This window comes from Myxocyprinus asiaticus, chromosome 34, assembly GCF_019703515.2.
Source record: "Myxocyprinus asiaticus isolate MX2 ecotype Aquarium Trade chromosome 34, UBuf_Myxa_2, whole genome shotgun sequence".
Taxonomy (NCBI): Eukaryota; Metazoa; Chordata; class Actinopteri; order Cypriniformes; family Catostomidae; genus Myxocyprinus; species Myxocyprinus asiaticus.
This window is the reverse complement of record NC_059377.1, coordinates 19,872,592-19,890,287: the sequence shown is the minus strand read 5'-3', so window position 1 is coordinate 19,890,287 and position 17,696 is coordinate 19,872,592. Positions and strand designations below refer to the sequence as shown.

Sequence of the window (17,696 nt, the reverse complement as noted above, 5' to 3'; positions counted from 1 at the left end):
TTATCAAATATTATCACCCTTGTCTTAACCCTGTCACAACTCTCCAACCACTAGGCGACTTGTGCCCACATATTTTTAACACCATGTTTCATTCAAGTAAATATATAGAATTTGTTATGCAAAATATATTGAATATTCCATATTTATGTTACAATATTCATAAATATAGTGAATAATTAAATCCTGTTATAGGATGACAGTGAAGAAAGTTTATAGAGTTGTGTGTGACAGAGTTTTTTTTTTTTTTTTTTTGCTCAAAATACATTTTATATATTTAGGGATTGAAATATCTTTTGAAAAGTTTTAAGATTTAATATCTTAATTTCATGTGACAGTGTTGAGTTGTTGAGCTTGACGAGACCCATCTGACTATAATACACTTGAATACAGATGATGACATTTCTTGTTTCTGCGCCACTCTGTTGCAGAAAGCTGAATGATGTCACTTCTGGTTAATAATGTCACATATGAGTGGAACAAAAATATTTATGGTCTGAAAATGGTTGATGTGACGGTGTTGAGTTCAGACTGAGGGACAAAACTTTATAGCCTGTTTTTTTTTTTTTTTTTTTGGTCAAATATATTTCTCAGCAAAGGAACACAAATAATTCTTACATTAATGACAAAAATTATAAACAGTGTGCACTTTTTATATATATTTTTTCTATGCACAAATTCAGTGAAGTGCTGAGTCAGGGACATGACAAATGCTTGGTTTAAGATAGAAAGAAGACATTCATTAATGATAATGATTATTTCATCTATTTATTTTATTTTTATCCCCTTTTCTCCCCAGTTTGGAATGTCCAATTCCCACTACTTAGTAGGTTCTCATGGTGGCACAGTTACTCACCTCAATCCAGGTGGCAGAGGACAAGTCTCTGTAGCCTCCTCTTCTGAGACCGTCAATCCATGCATCTATCAAGTGGCTCGCTGTGCATGACACCACAGAGACCCACAGCATGTGGAGACTTCATGCTACTCTCCGCGATCCACGCACAAATTACCACGTGCCCCATTGAGAGTGAGAACCCCTAATCGCAATCATGAGGAGGTTACCCCATGTGACCCTACCCTCCCTAGCAACCGGGCTAATTTGGTTGCTTAGGAGACCTGGCTGGAGTCACTCAACACACCCTGGATTCGAACTCGCAACTCCAGGAAAGATAGTCAGCGTCAATACTCGCTGAGCTACCCAGGCCCCACGGCATATCAATTTCTTTTAAAAAGCTTTAACCACCTCTTTAAAAAGCCTGGAATCCCAGGAATGACCCATAAACACTTCATCTGGGCTTTCTTGATTTTAGAACATTTAATTGGCTCAAAATAATTAAAAAGTGTTGTCTGGAAATGAAATTTGTTTTTAGGTCTACATTGCGTGAGAAGTTAATAACAATAAAAAGTTAATGTAGTAATCAATATGTCAAATGTTGCCTATCCATTGTTATAGACATTGACATGATATTTCAAAAAGGAAATTGTTTATTGTTGATGTGTTTCTATTAATATATGAAGCCACCTTACTTATCTGGTGTCCAAAACTGTGACGGAAACTTTTACATTTGAATAAAATAAGCTTAAGTGTCGTTAGTGAATGAAAACTACCTAAAAATGTATACATATTTCCACACAAGAGCCTCAGATCTCCCAAAACCACAGAGATCTAATAAATATATAAAGGAGAACTATTGAATTTAGTGGGCACGCGAATGATGTTAAATAACAACAGCAAGGAATTTGTCATTCGCTTGCACTGTACCCAGCTGCGTTGATAGCAGTGTTTTATTTTCGTTGCGTTCTTGTCAGAAGAGAGCGTGTGGGCGTGGCTGGATTAACGGACTGGACTCTCATTGGCTCAGCTCGTGTTCAGTGACGTGTCCGCGACCGTTGGCGAGAGAGAAGTGAGCAAGGCAAGCGCTAAATTCAAAAATTTCAAACAGCTGTGCAGCGCGTGGCGTCTTGAAGAGACTAGAGAACCTTTTGCTCCCTTTTCAGACAAATAAAAATAGGATTGTGTTGTAATTTAGGCTAAACGGAGTATATATCGGGATGGATCCATTTACTGAGGTGAGTATGCTTTGTGACAGCTTTTTAGGGCCGTTAAATGTTTAAAGAACCGACAAACTTCAACGAGCCCATTGTCTCACCAACTGTCTTTGTCGCTCTTTAACTATCAAATTATGTGTGGTTATTTTTAAGATAAAAATCTGTGGTTTTGCACGTTTTGATTCCATCATTTACATATTAATGTGTAAGTAAGGCTACCATTTGATTAATTAACTATCTATGGTTGTGTACGTAAGCTTATAAGAAATATACCATATACCTACGCCATTATTACATTTAGCTTGCAATATTAATTTAACCAACTGTTAACCAGAGACTTGTTTATTGTTGTGCTGTCAGTTTGTTCTGTTAAATTAGTGCCAATCTAAAAATGTCACTTCTGCTTTATGTCTGACTTTAACGTGATCATCTATTGCATCTTGTTGTTTTGTATATTATAATTGTTGTTAGGTCTGATTATTTTTACTAATAGTCCACAAGGCTGATTATTCACTGTAAATGTCACTGATTGTGCTTCCTGTTTTTTTTTTTTTTTAGTTTTTTTTTTAATTATTATTATCTAAATAACAATCACTTTGGTGGCAGAAGTAAGGTAAAGTCTCTTAAATCCAATCTTTATGATAGATTTATGATCAGTTTCTGCATTTAAATATCAGACGTTTGGATATACTATTTGTTAGAGACAGAAAAAAAAAGTGAATAGTTGTCAGGGCTCTGCCCATAACTTGTGGCAACTAGAAAACAGGAAGCCTGCTTTGACTGTAGCCAATAGGATTCAACTACTGAGTCACATGACAAAATTCCATGGATATGAAATCCTCACTAACTGACATTTCCACTCATTCCCTGGGAGACGGCCAAGCAACAGCAACACATGAGGAATGTGTTTGGTCTTGCAGAGTAACGGCTGTTCGTCATGTCTGTGAGATGTTCTGCTAGAATGAGCTGCTGGGTTGTTTATATTCTGAAAGCAAGCTGCAGTGATAAATGGGGCCCATAAAAAGGAACTGAAACTTGGACCTTTTGTTGCTTCAGTTCTGTTCCTTTTGACATTTTTAACTGATCATAAAGTGTTCCGTAAACTGTCACACTGTTGTATTTTTGTATGTACGGTTATGTGGTTGAGCAATTGTCAGTTTTCATTACAGTACTGTGGCATTCAAATCCTAAGCCTTAATAAAATGGATGTTTTGACCAACCTGATTAGCTCAATATTACTTTTGCACACAGAAACTTTTGGAGCGCACACGGGCTCGTAGAGAGAATCTCCAGAGGAAGATGGCGGACAGACCTACATCGGCCAACAGATCAATGGCAAAAAGGACAAGAGAGCCACTCACAGATACAAACAGTGTCATTAGTGAGCCCCCCATTGAAAAAGGTTTAGTTTGATATTTCTTTACTGTTTCAAGCTTTAGCTATTTGACCTTTCATTTGTAGCGTGTCAAAAAGGGATAGTTCACCCAAAAATGAAAATTCTCACATCAGTTACCCACCCTCATGCCATCCCATGTGTATGACTTTCTTCTGCTGAACACAAAGATTTGTAGAGGAACATTTCAGCTCTGTAGGTCCATATAAGGTCCATGCAAGTAAATGGTGACCAAAACTTTGGAGCTCCAAAAATCACATAGGCAGCATAAAAGTAATCCATAGACATATTAACTAAAAATATACATCTGGAACACCTGCTATGACTTTCTCACCTTTTTCACCCCTGAGTTTGCATCCTTGATGATTACAGTTCCTAATACTTGCCATATGTGCTAGATAGCGCTAGGAATTGTAATCGATCATGAGATCTTGATCAGCAAGAAAACTGCTGATGTCAAGATTTATAATGAAAAAGAAGTTATATTTTGGTCAGTTCTCACCCAAAACCAATGGGATCGCTTCAGACGTGGAAGATGTCTTCAAGACATTCACCACTGGAGTTTTATGGATTACATTTATGCTGCCTTTATGTACTTTTTTGGAGCTTCAAATTTCTGGCCATTCACTTGCATTGTATGGAACTGTTCAGCAGAAGAGAGTCATACACATCTGGGATGGCATGAGGGTGAGTAAATGAGAATTTTCATTTTGGGGTGAACTTATTCCTTTAAATTGTATAACCTTTTTTTTTTTTTTTTTTTTTTTGTACAGCACTTCCATCCTCTAAGCAATCTCCCTCAAAGCGTCACTGTTCAGATGAGAATACACTTATCACTGGGGAAGAAAACAAGCACCAAGTGGGCACACATTTTAAAGCCTCTGAGCCCATGACAGACAAGAAGCCACCCCTGGCACCAAGCAGTGCTCGCCCTCTGCCAGTGGAGCAAAAGGTTGCTCATTGTGTCCCAGAACCAGAGATGCTGCCCATTCGCCCTCCTCCAGACACTGAAAAGATTGTGGTGTGCCCTCCACAATCTCCTGCAAAGAGCAAATATAATGTGATGAAGCATTCTGCTCTAGATGGAGCCAGAGAGACTCCTATGGCAATACCGGCCCCCACTGCCATGAGATCACGTTTACAGAGACTTGCTGAACAGAGGCAGTACTGGGATTCTGAGGGTAGGCCGTTATCTGTGACTACCTGGATACATGGTGCTTATTTACAGATTTCTAAAGTAATGATGCTTGTAATGAGTTCTTGCAGGATTTTACTTTATTCAAATCAGTAACAGGCTGATGTATTGGATTAGGCAGAAGATGATATTTGGACATGTGCACGTTTTCAAATATTTCAAGGGGATTTTAAGTTAATATTTTTTTTTAAATAAATGTTCCCTTAATATTAATGTTTTTGTGTAAATAAATGGCAGTACCTATAATTAAACTGCTACAAAAATGCTTTGGTCGACCACTAATTCAAAGTATTTGAATGTGATTGTTAAAGACAAAGCTTGAATATTTTTTTCGACTTTAAATACTTTCTCCTAGCTACGTATTAAATGTAATATTCTTTTTTTTCAGGGACCTCAGAGACGGTTCCAGAGAGCATAGTGGTATCTCCTTTAAAGTCTCAGAAAGAGGAGCTGCCTCCTACATCCACAAACTCTGGGTTCCCCATTGGAAGAAAGGGTAGATTAGCAAACCTCGCTGCCACAATCGGTTCCTGGGAAGATGACCTTGGACACCCGCCTACCCGCCAGGACAATGCACAAGCACAGCCTGGCACTGCCTGTGTGCGCCCACCAGCCCGTGCAGCGTCAAACAATGCCAAGCCAACTCCTGCTGTGCAGCAACCTCATTCAGTCCAACCAGCTCCACAAAAGTCTGTTGACAGCGGTCAGCAGGTGGGTCATGACAAACAGCAGATTGTACTCTATGCATTTTATTACGTAAGATTGTGTTGTGGGTTGATGATTGTCTGAATGTCTTTTAATGTGAGAAAACAAATCTTGTTGAGGCTTCAGGGCTCCAGGCTATAGAAATGACATGGAAGCCACTGAGATCTAAAAACTAAAATTTAGGAACCAAAATACTAGTTGTTACATTGCGTATCTTTAAATATTGTCACCAACAACCAGTGGGTAAATAGACTGATCTAAATTAGGGGTGGGCAATATACCTGTTAAATCAATATACTGGTAAGAAATTTTGTCAACCGGTAGAAATTTTTGTATCGCGGTTATGCAAAATGCCGCAGCATGCTAAGGAATGCACCTTCCGGTGAGAGATTGTGCTACAAAAATTGAATATTATAGTCATTTTATTATTAATTATATCTGCCATTATAGTTACTTAGTGTTATACATTATCTACCAAGAATTTCTGGAATATTGTGTTTGTTTTTTTGTTTTTATCGCCCTCCTCTAATGGAAATCACATTAACGGTTCCCAGGTTATTTTGGTGTTTTGACATGACCAAAAATGACTTGCAGTTTAGTGAGTCAGTAGTGAGATTAATTCAAATGAATAGCTTATGAGTTTGAGACTGACTCATTAAAAATAACTGGTTTGTAAGAGTCATTTATTCATTCAGGAAACACTGGCATGCTTTCTAAAGCTGTAATTGACTTCTCACCAGATGAAAATGATAAAACCACATAACTGATGTAAGAGTCCATGTCTGACGCCGATGCCCATTAGATCTGAAATTGTTGCAAATGTGTATTTCTTTCTTTTTTTTTTTTTTTTTTTGCATTTTTGATTATTTTGTAGCAGTTTGGAGCCCTGGGCTTGCAGCATTTCATTGTATGCTGGGATTGTTTGCTGGCTTCACATTGGAACAAGGGTACTTAACTTATGGGAGATGTTTGTTCTTTTAGCCCATGGTTTACTCTCCAGTCAAATCAACCAGGGTGGTTCCACCTAATCCTCAGAAGACTGAGTTGCCTCAACCCAGACTCGCTCAAGTGGTTCCCTCTCCTGTTTCAAGCCCATTAAAGATTTACTCCTTGACCCAGCCCTGCAGTCCACTCAAATCTTTGACAGCTTCTCCCTCTAGTCCCCATAGAGTTCACATCCCTCCAAGCCCCTTGAAGAATCAAGGCCCATTGAACAAGTATTATTCAGGATCACCTAATTCAAATCTTGCAAAACCAGTTTTGGCACCTAAATCCTCTTATTTTGCTGATGCTGCTGCTGTTCCTCCAAGTTGTGAGCGATTTACCAAGGACACAACACCCTTACAGCAAAGAGGCCCAGCTGGAGCTTCTGGTCAGTGGAGTTCTTCTGCTCTTTGTTGTTTATACTCAGAAGTTTACATCTTTAAAAAAATTTATGTTGACCTTTAGGAGGTGTCAAGTCATTTTTGGAGCGTTTTGGGGAAAGGTGCCAGGAGCGAAACCAGAGCTCTCCCTCCACATTAGGAGGTCAAGGCCTCACACCTGCGGCAACTCCCTCTCCTACCCCCAAGTCTAGGCTGCTCCAGGAGAGGTTGGGAGGTGCCCAGGCAACCTCCTGCACTGCCATGCTCACTCAGAAGCAGAAAATGGCATGTTGTTTTAAATATTTTCAGTGCATGTTTGTAAAATTATATATGAAACATTAGTTCTAATTATTATTATTATTATTATTGTATTTTTTACATAGGAACGAGAGACAGAACTGGCGCAAGTTCGTAATCGATTTCAGAAAGGCAACATGTGGAAAAGCAAAGAGGATCTCTCTGAGGTCAAAAATGATTCTGAAATCAAGGTTTGCTATTATGTTTGCTCCTGCTGCTTAATGACTGAACACTGTACACAAGGAAAATTTATTTATGGTCCAGTTTTTTACTGGACGTGGTTAAAACCGAATATGTCATGTTTCTAAAACATTAAACTGAAAGATGAATGGAAATGCCATTTTCTCTGATTTCTGAATGTTTCAAGAATATTAACCTGAAAAACTTTAGAAATTGATCTAAATACCAATTACCAATACAATGTTGGTATGAAAAGCACTTTACAATTAATCATTCTAAATGGATTTGGGCAGAAATCTAAATGATCAATTATGATTTTAATATTCATTTTTATGGAAACTATTGACCCTTCTCTAAGTGCCACCCACCTTGGTTACCATTGCTTGCTCTGACAAGATTTGCAGAACTTCCCATTAGAATCAATGGGAGATTGCCGTGAACGGCATGTTTTTTGGCAAAATATTATCATAAACGGACTTGCTAATATTCTTACGTGGGCTGGAATAAAGACTGACGTTTTAAGGCATATTAATCAGATTTTTTAAAATCAAATTCAATTACACTGTAATTTGATTGGAGACTGTGAATCAGAATTGAGGTAAACAATTATCACAGTCACTTGAAAAGAGAAAAACAGATAACATTAGTGTAAGTGAATGGAACTGCTTGTAACATCTAATAAATTCAGCCTGTGGACTCTATTTGCTATTGCCTCTACTAAGATCTGTGTATTAGTTATTAGCTTTAATTTACTTTGGAGCAAATCTTGGTGTCCTTGCTGATGTTAAATATGTTCATTTGGGAATAATGAATGAAAGTTTAATCCATAGCATGCTCTTAAGATTTATTTAAAGATTAAAAGAAAGAAAGAATAAAAACACTGTGTCCTCTTTAGGCTCCTTGTGTCACTATTACAAGTGACCCAGCATAAAATTTTTTTTTATTTTTTCGGATAATTTCTATAAAACTACTCAAACACACATTACTCTCGTTAGAAAAAAGCAAACGCTTGTAAGAGAAATGGCAGCAGTTGCTAAAATATGATTGGTCAGAATCTTTTAAGGCAAAGGGTCAGTTGGGCCTCTGTTTTTAAACCCAGTACTTAATTTTTAGAAAGGGATTAGAAGCTGAAGAACATAATGTTACCATTTCTTATCCTCAGGAAATTGAACCGCCTGTACAGAGTCAGACTTCTGCACCACTGCTTGATAATGAGCTTTCAGCACCAGTCCTTGAAATACTCAACATTCCTTCCAAATCTAGTGGAAAAGGTAATATATTATTTAAATACTATAATATAATTTAATGCAGTGTGCTTTACTGTCTCTGTTTTTGTTGTGTGTTATGTTGTTCATCTTGTAGTTTATTGGAAGATGAGTTGTTGAACAGATTCTGTCTTCCCTCAGACAGAAAGTGTGCTCTCCCAATCCCAGTAACAGAAGTTGAATGCAAAGTAGAGATGCCTGAAATCAAAGAGCAAGGTGAAGTGAAAGGTATGGACATAAGTCATTGAAATTATCAGCAAAATATATTAAACCTCATCAGTGTTCCTTGCTAAAGCAAGCATCACTATTACTATTGCTCGTACATGGGGTTAGGGGTTTGTTCAAATAATGTTGTATGTGTACACATGAATGGTTCATGAAATCATGCATCTTGCTGAGGAGAAAAAAATCTCAGTAATGATTGAAAACTGTGGAGTGATGTCATCAAGTTGACCCACGTGAAACAGGCGGAGCATATCCATTCAGGTGCATTACCGGAGGTTGTTACTGTGCGTGTTTATTTGACGCTTTTTTCTTTGCAAACCTTGTGCTCCAGATGCATCAAAAACTTGAGGTGAACTGTGGTGCCAATGCTTACCGAACCGTACGCTTCGGTTTTTTACGGAGAACTGTTACACCCCTAGTTCCCACCATCATGCCAAAAGCACAGCAGCATCGCCCTAAAACCTGCCTTTAACACCACCCTGGTGCCAACATCACTCCCCCCCCCCCCATTTCACAAGCAGAAGGGAAGTTCAAGCTTCATAGTTATCAAGAATATTGAGTTTATATAATTTGTAAACAATAGCTAGCTAGCAAGAAGTTAGCGTTGACAACTCACTGACTATAACAGCCATTGTGTCTCGGGTGGTCTCTTCACTAACAGCAGGATGATGTCCCAGCACACCGTCCATGATATCAAACCATGGAAAGTTCATCTTTTGGGCATGCTTTGTCCATTGTACGTTTTAACGGATTTGTACTGTACCCGCATTTTTAAAAAAAAACTTTTTCCCTAACCTCTGCCGTTGTGTGCTGAATACACAACCTGGCAAGTTTGGGGAACTCTGCCTTTTATATTGACCCCACCTCACTCCCCAGTTTGGCTTGTTCGGCCCAAGGGTAATCAGTGGGTCAAATGCCATTGGCTGTTGGCAAAGACGCGGCACAATGAAGCCCCGGAAGTGACAGTGGGAACGCAACTGGCCCTGGCACACACTTGCATGCACTCATTTGGCCTGAATATGTATATAATGATGATGAAAAGCATGCATTCTGAATGTTTGGGTTGAAGTAAATTAGATGGAAAATATGAGTGGTGCTTGACAATAGAGACTTGAGGTGGGCGATTTTAATTTGGCTTGTAAGCAACCACTTAGCAAGCCCCCAAACCACCTTAGCAACCACATAGCAACATGCTAAAGACACTCTTATTTACCGCAGAGCATCAGCCTGATAACCACCCACACCATGCTAGCATTGTGATGGCAGATTTTGCCCAGTCAAGCACCACTCACATTTTCCATCTAGTTTACTTCAACACAAACATTCAGCATGCATGCTTTTCATCATCATTATATACATATTTATTTATCCAGCTGTTTGTAGCATATTATTGATTATGGACGTTGTTGTGATCTTTGCAGAGACAGAAGTGCATGAGATTGAGATGAATGTGGATGGTTCTGTGAACTCTGAGGTGATAAACGAGCTCTTTGATGGAGTTCTTGAGGAAAGTGATGAGGAGCAAGATGCCTTAAATATCTCTTCCATGTCTATCCTTGCTCCACTGGCAGAGACAGTAGCTGCTGTGGTCAAGAGCCCTGAGAGGAAGCTTATGGTGAGCATATGATTTTCCAGTGTTAAAATTCTTTGTTGTATCTCAACTTAATATGCAGTCAACTGAAAGTAGGCTTTGTTTATAGCTTGATTTCAGCTAAAAGTGTGAAACCGTGGCACTATTGGCACAGAATTTACACACTTTATTTACACAATATTATTAGCCAAAGATTGCACAAAATAAAACTGTGACTGGAGTTAAATTTCTCAACTTAACCTTTATTTTGGTCCAGACGTCCACTCCTGCCAGCTCATTCAGTGAAAAGAGTTCCACCCCACAGGGGGTATCCAGGCCCAGTAAGTTCCAAAGAACACGCATGTTACAGGCTGAATCATCTGACAGCATTGACAACATAGATGCGGAGCAAAACCAGAACCTTCCCTACAGGTGTACATCTGTTTAATGTCATCTCTTCAACCAACATTCAGCTGATTTGCACAATATAGTCTCTATAATCATTTGTGTTTAATGAGTGGTTGTGTTCGATTACAGCATTGATGCCTACAGATCCATAAGGGTTAAGAATGAGTCAGAGAAACCTCATGTTAAACAGGTGATCGTGAGAAATGAGAATGTGTCTCAGAGAATTGAGACGACTGGGAGCGCCAGTTGCATCAACATTAAACAGAAAATGAAGGTCAGTTAAAGGAAGCAGCACCTTCTAGCTCATCAGTTTTATATTAGAGGGAAGGATATTGGTTACTGTTGGCTTAATATTTTCGATTACAGATGTTGACCAATGAGATGAACCTGCAGCAGACTGTGATCCATCAAGCTAGTCAAGCTCTCAACTGCTGCACAGATGAGGAACATGGAAAAGGATCTCAAGTGGAGGCCGAGGCAGAGAGACTGCTGCTTATTGCAAGTGAGTAACGGTTTTCGTTTTGTTCTGTACATGAATATCTAAATTATTTATTTGACTTGAAGTAATTGCTTCTTTGTTTGACCTCAGCTGAGAGGAGGGCTGCCCTGAAGGCTGAGCTGGACCGGCTAAAGGCAGAGGGTCCAACAGCACAGAAGAAAAGCGCCTGCAGTGCACAGGTGGATATCGGTATAACTGCTTCTAAAGGCTCCATCTCACTGCTGGAGCTGCGACTCCCCCTAAAGGCTGACTTCATCTGCTCCTCTGCCAACAAGCCTGGTAGGAAAGCTTCTGGTTTTATCATTTCATTTGAATTTTTTTTGCATTTTGCTAAGTTTGAAGTGATGTGGCATACACCGATCAGCCACAACATTAAAACCACCTGCCTAATATTGTGTAGGTCTCCCTCATGCCACCAAAACAGCGCCAACCCGCATCTCAGAATAGCATTCTGGGATGATATTCTTCTCACCGCAATTGTGGTGTCAGCCCATCTGGCACCAACAATCATGCCATGGTCCAAATCACTGAGATCAAATTTTTTTACCATTCTGATGGTTGATGTGAACATTAACTGAAGCTCCTGATCCGTATCTGCATGATTTTATGCACTGCAGTGCTGCCACACGATTGGCCGATTAGATAATCGCATGGATGATCATTGGTGCCGGATGGGCTGGTTTGAGTATTTCTGTAACTGCTGATCTCCTGGGATCTTCACACACAACATTCTCTAGAATTTATTCCAAATGGTTCCAAAAACAAAAACATCCAGTGAGTGGCAGTTCTGTGGACATAAATACCTTGTTGATGAGGGAGGGTAACAGAATGGCCAGACTGGTTCAAACTGACAAAGTCTACGGTAACTCAGATAACCGCTCTGTACAATTATGGTGAAAAGAATATCATCTCAGAATGCTATTCTGAAATGTGGGTTGGCGCTGGTTTGGTGTCACGAGGGGGACCTACACAATTTTAGGCAGGTGGTTTTAATGTTGTGGCTGATTGGTGTATGTTAGTTGGTTTGATGTCCAGTGTGTTAACTCACTTATGTTTTGTGTTGCAAGAATGTGGAAACCATTACTTCTTTGTGATGATCCGCGCTGGAGCTGAGAACACAGTGGCGACTCCTCTTGCAAGCACTCGCAATGCTCTAAGTGGTGATGCTCTGACCTTCACCACCAAATTCACTTTGTGAGTGTAATTTTTGTCAATCTAGTCTTCATATTACCACACCTCCATTATTATAACAATAACTTTTTCCTCATTGTGCAGGTCTGATGTCTCTAATGACTTTGAGATTGATATTGAGATCTACTGTTTGGTAAGTACAGCTTTTTCATTTACTTTTAAGAGAAATACATGAGTCTTGAATGCAGGTTAAATGTTTATTGTTGAGATTTAGTAAATATTTGGTTCCCGACCTCAGGTTCAGAAACGGGAGCTGAACCCTGACAAGAGGAAAAAAAACAAATCAAAGGTTTGTTTCAAACTTACTCTATTACACTTACTCATGGTACACATGGAAGTGTAGTGTGTAACACTTTAACAGCTTAATTTTATTGAATGGCTACTATAAAGAGCAGCACTGAACGTGTCCAGATTTCCATGACATGGAAGCATGCTTGTTGGTATGCTGTTTTATAAAATCATCACTTGCTGGTGTGCAAGCAATTAATACCTTAGATTTTAAAGAACAGTTTTTTTTTTTTTTTTTTTTTTTTTTTTTAGTCTGACCTAAAACTAAGCACATGGTGAATGGTGTTTTATATTCATATAACTACAAATGCCCTTTGTCTCAGCTTGTTATATACAAACACCACTATAAAGTACAATTGAATGTACAACTGTCTCTGTGCTGTCACAATACTGTTCACTGGCTTGTATTTTACATGGAAATGAATTTTTTTTCTCCTCAGGCTATCACACCAAAGAGGTTCCTCGCTATCTCTGTAAGTAGCCAATGTTTACTTATACAAAGTAAATGGAATGAATATTAGCTTTACAGTCTCAGAATAATTGTGCCATAAATTGTTAGTTACACTGCATGATTATACAAAGAAACTTTGTTCTTATGTATAGAGGAGAATGTATTGCTCTAAGGGTGAAAAACAACTGGGCAATGTCTTAACAAAAATATGTATCACTAATTTCCATAAATCTAAAATTCATTCTTCTGCTGGCAAGTCCACAACCAGGAAGGTAGCAGTATATTATCCTGATGTCTTAACAGATTCAATCTTGAAAACCCAAGCTGCAGCAAAAGTTTCTTTGCTATATTAACTAAAAATGGAAAGTTTTTAAAAGGCCTACTCATTCATCTAATGTGATCAACCTCTTGCTTGATTTTTTTTTTTTTTTTTTTTCCCTATGTTCAACATATCTAATGTTTCAGTGCCATTACATTTAGTTGTTATAAATAATTTAAAATTTGACTTTGACATTAGACTTAATGTTCTTCAAATCTTTTTTCTCTCTCCATTCTAATATTATAGAAGAGCAACCTTCAAACACCTGGTGAGTACTTGGTATTTAAAAGCATCTTAATTCAGCTTTAACTTTTGTCATAGAATTTTAAATGACACTGTTTGGATTTTCAGTAATGGCCAGCCCCGGCGGTCCAAATGTGGTGCGCACCAGCGGCTTTGTCCTCGTTGGATCACACAAGTTAACTTTAGCCTCTATTGGGAAAAACAGATTCCCTTTGGAGAAGGTAAATTACATTTGCTTTGTTTCCTCCCTCTGTTACTTTCACTTAGACTGTCCTTAGACCTCTAGCTCTTCCATAAATCAAACTTTTAATTTTGGATTTGATACTAACACCACAGCCTAGCAAAAAACACTAGCATTTATGCTCACTGACATCATAGAGGGAGACGTTTGACCAGAGCATTTGTGTCCACACCAGCTTGATACAGTTTTAACTCTACACTCTTGTTGTTCTTGCAAAATGCTGCTTTTTTGCCTTTGCAAGATATTTTCACATGCAGTTTCTCTCTTTTAGATCAAATATGAAGGGAGTGAGAGAGAACTGCTCAGTGACATGTTTCACTACAAGGTTGCTATATTTGCTCTGTGTTCAGTAACACGGGATGTGTGCCTTGACTATCTGGCTAACAAAGCTTTTTTTTGTGTGTGTGTTACTAACTTTCACTAAGTGCTGTTTATTTATGGTTCTATGCCTTCATATTTTGGGTATTTTTAAGCTTTTGTCAATTTGGGTTTCTTCCTCATTTCAGCCAAATGTTTCACTCGCACCTTTTTTTTGCTTTCTTTGCCATCAGATATTTCTCTAGGAAATGCTTATGCTCCGATTCTCCTGTCTTGCTACAGGTTCCTTTTCTTTGTCCTTTGGAGGGGCACATTTACCTGAAAATGCAGTGCGAGGTTGGCTCTCGTGTAGAGGAGTGGGGTTTCCTGGTGAGTCTTATGCAATTCTTATACAACAGTTAGTTTCTGCCCTCTAATTGGACAAACGCCGTTCCAAGAGTGCTGAAATTTAGTATAACAGTACTGGGGTGCTTCATTGTGTGTATCACTCTGCTTGTCTGTGTTCACGACATTCCAGACAGGCTACCAGACTGCGAGTTGCTCGCTGACACACGACGGTTGATTGCCTCTGGGAAAATCTGCAAATATCAGGGAATTTTAAAATGGTTTTCCAGGCCTGGAAAAGTCATGGAAATTAGAGTAAAACTGGGTACTAATTCATAGTGATGTCTAAATTTATATTTTTTATATACTGTATCATTCTTCAATAATCACAAAGAACTGAATGTCATGGATAATTAATTTAGTACAAATTATATTTGGTACAACAGCACTCTTGCTTGAATGATCTTGCTTTATTGAAAGCTTGCAGAGTGTTAAAATAGTAGCTTTCATTATTCTCCCATTAATTATCAAATTATTGCTGTATTAACTAGAAACATGTTAGCTCCAGGTTATGTGAGAATTATTTTCTTTTATTTGCAGACTATGTTTGAAGATGTCAGTGGTTTTGGAGCCTGGCACAGGAGATGGTGTGTCCTTTCAGGATACTGCATCTCATATTGGACCTACCCTGATGATGAGAAACGGAAGGTACACCTCTGTAACTGTTGTTTCAAAATAATTTTTATGCTGTTTTATATAGTGTTAAAAATCACTATCCTTCTCCACACAGAATCCTATGGGTCGCATTAACCTTGCCAACTGTACCAGTCGTAAAGTGGAGCCAGCTAACAGGGAGTTCTGCGCCCGGCCCAATACTTTTGAGCTCATCACCGTGAGGCCACAGAGGGAGGATGACAGAGAGACTCTAGTTAGCCAGTGCAAGGATACCCTGTGTGTTACAAAGTAAGACCCAATCAACAAGAATATGAATTCATGTGCTTTGCTGGAAACTTTAAAGGGATAGTTCTCCCAAAACTGAAAATTCGGTCAACATTCACTGACACTCCTGTTGTTCCATAACCTTCTCTCCTTTTACCTGTCTTGTGTTCCATGGAAATAAAGTCAGATGGGTTAGGAACAACATGAGTGTTTGTAAATATTAACAGAACTTTCATCTTTGATAGAACTATCCCTTTAATTTAAATTCCTAAATCAAAACATCCCTTTGAAATGTTCAGGAACTGGCTGAGTGCTGACACTAAGGATGAGAGGAACCTATGGATGCAGAAGCTCAACCAGATATTGGTAGACCTGCGTATGTGGCAGCCAGATTCATGCTACAAGCCCATGTGAGCCTGTCTGTCTGAGATCAAGGGCCAAACATATCTAGGTCTGACTTTCTCACTGACTGTGTACATGCCTGATTTGGAAGTGCAATATGGTTTCAAAGTTACAGAGCATTTACAGATCCATTTTACAAGCTTCTCATTTTAGATTTGACAAAGTCAAATGTAGATGGGATAAGAAAAAAAAAATCAAAGCCATAAGGGAGACATTTCAATTAAGGACTAAATGCTTTGCCTTACACAGGCTTTCAGGTATATGTTGTGTTGATGAGCATGGCTTACTTTAATGAAAGTTTGTTTACTTTGTTAGACTGTCAATTGTTATATGTATGAATATATTTAAACATGTCTTTTGCATGACTGTTGTCTGCTGAAATAAGATTGTCCAGAATTTTCTTCATTGCTTTAGGCAAGTAGAAGACAAGAATTTACAAAATCGAAGAAAATATTATCTTTATATGAATCACACACTAATTGTCACAATTTGGTGACAAAACAGATTTATTTATCCTCAAATATTAGAAGCTCTTCAACTTAAACTCATTATTTTTTTAATATATAATTTGTAAACAGGTATACTTGCTGTTTGTGATTGCTTTTTACTTCTTTACTCTAACTCGTCCTTCGCAGGTATCAGGATTTTGTTTAAATAGCTAAAGGGTTTGGATGGATTTTTTATTTTTTTTTTTTTTTATTTTTTTTTTTTTTTAATGAGCTTGAATTGAGATGTATATTTATAAATATATTTTTGGTTATAAGTACACAATGGAGAGCACACTTGGATAGCATTTATGGGCAGTTTTACACAGTGCCAATTCCTGTTAAAGCATTCTGTGCAAACCATTCAAATAAAGAAATTAGGTCCTTTATCCAATATAATTAAAAGCTTCAGTAAAAGCTTTTTCAACTGTTTCTGTAATAAGACCCACCAGATCAATGCAATATATACAATAGAATACATACAATCCACATGACTGTGGCGGTGAAACATGTTGATTGTCACTTTCCAAAACACAAGATTATTGAGGGCCTATGGCAAAGGAAAATGGCCTACAACATCAAAATTATTTTATTACTTGATCCAGATGGCTTTAGATTAATTGTGTGTTACAATATTAACTTTTTAAATTATTATAACTTGCCCTACATTTATATCTACCTGTATCAAAATGTGATTGTTGAATTTTGTAAGGGTTTTGTCAGTCACATTACATTTTTCTTTTTCACACTAAACTTATATATTAACTTAACTGGGACAGATTTAATATCCTTGTTACAGAATACCAAAATTCAGCCGCTATCGCTGTTGAGATCTTAAGGCACTTTAGTGTTATGGCATATGTTGGCTGTTTTTGTTATTACCTCTCTTAAACACTCCAAAGTGGCTTCCATGTATCCAGCAAAGCTACAGTTTAAATAAACCAAACTTTTGACAACTTGATTGCCATCAGTTATCAGTTTGTTGTGTGTGTGTGTTTATATATATATATATATATATACGTCCAGCTATTACTAAAACCAAAAAAACAAGTTTCATGCTTCTGCATGTTGATCTTGGAGGTGAAGACTGATTACATCCGTTCCATCTTATGTTGGCTTGCACATTTGGATTTAAAGGGTTAGTTTGCCCAAAAATGTAAACTCATTTACTCACTCTCATGCCATCCCAGATGTATATGACTTTCTTTCTTCTGCTGAACACAAAAGAAGGTTTTTAGAAGAATATCTCAGCTCTGTAGGTTCATACAATGCAAGTGAATGGTGGCCAGAACTTTAAAGGTCCAAAAAAAGCTCATAAAGGTAGCATAAAAGTTATCCACACAACTTA

General features: G+C 38.1%; 1 protein-coding gene across 4 annotated transcripts; it reads left to right on the top strand.

Moving 5' to 3' along the window:
• Positions 1 to 1,903: 1,903 nt before the first annotated feature.
• LOC127425362 (anillin-like) lies at positions 1,904 to 16,572 on the top strand. Of its 4 annotated transcripts, none has more exons than XM_051671283.1 (25): positions 1,904 to 2,067; positions 3,298 to 3,448; positions 4,213 to 4,653; positions 5,023 to 5,345; positions 6,321 to 6,711; positions 6,789 to 6,988; positions 7,087 to 7,191; positions 8,343 to 8,451; positions 8,587 to 8,673; positions 10,092 to 10,285; positions 10,518 to 10,672; positions 10,778 to 10,922; positions 11,015 to 11,150; positions 11,238 to 11,426; positions 12,215 to 12,341; positions 12,423 to 12,471; positions 12,577 to 12,627; positions 13,067 to 13,099; positions 13,643 to 13,664; positions 13,748 to 13,860; positions 14,152 to 14,205; positions 14,481 to 14,567; positions 15,123 to 15,230; positions 15,313 to 15,485; positions 15,761 to 16,572. In XM_051671283.1, the coding sequence occupies exons 1-25, from the start codon at positions 2,050 to 2,052 to the stop codon at positions 15,873 to 15,875; spliced, it is 3,576 nt and encodes a 1,191-aa protein (XP_051527243.1). In that variant the 5' UTR covers positions 1,904 to 2,049; the 3' UTR covers positions 15,876 to 16,572. The 4 variants fall into 4 exon arrangements, with proteins under 4 accessions (XP_051527243.1, XP_051527244.1, XP_051527245.1 ...); XM_051671284.1 differs by having other exon boundaries at positions 1,906 to 2,067; positions 4,213 to 4,620; XM_051671285.1 differs by lacking the exon at positions 14,152 to 14,205 and having other exon boundaries at positions 1,906 to 2,067.
• The last annotated feature ends 1,124 nt before the right edge of the window (positions 16,573 to 17,696 follow it).

Excerpts from the sequence above, each read along its gene's own strand:
- LOC127425362 (XM_051671283.1), top strand. Across the intron at positions 14,206-14,480 it reads GTGACATGTTTCACTACAAG|GTTCCTTTTCTTTGTCCTTT; the intron begins GTTGCTATATTT and ends GTCTTGCTACAG. Across the intron at positions 14,568-15,122 it reads TAGAGGAGTGGGGTTTCCTG|ACTATGTTTGAAGATGTCAG; the intron begins GTGAGTCTTATG and ends TTTTATTTGCAG.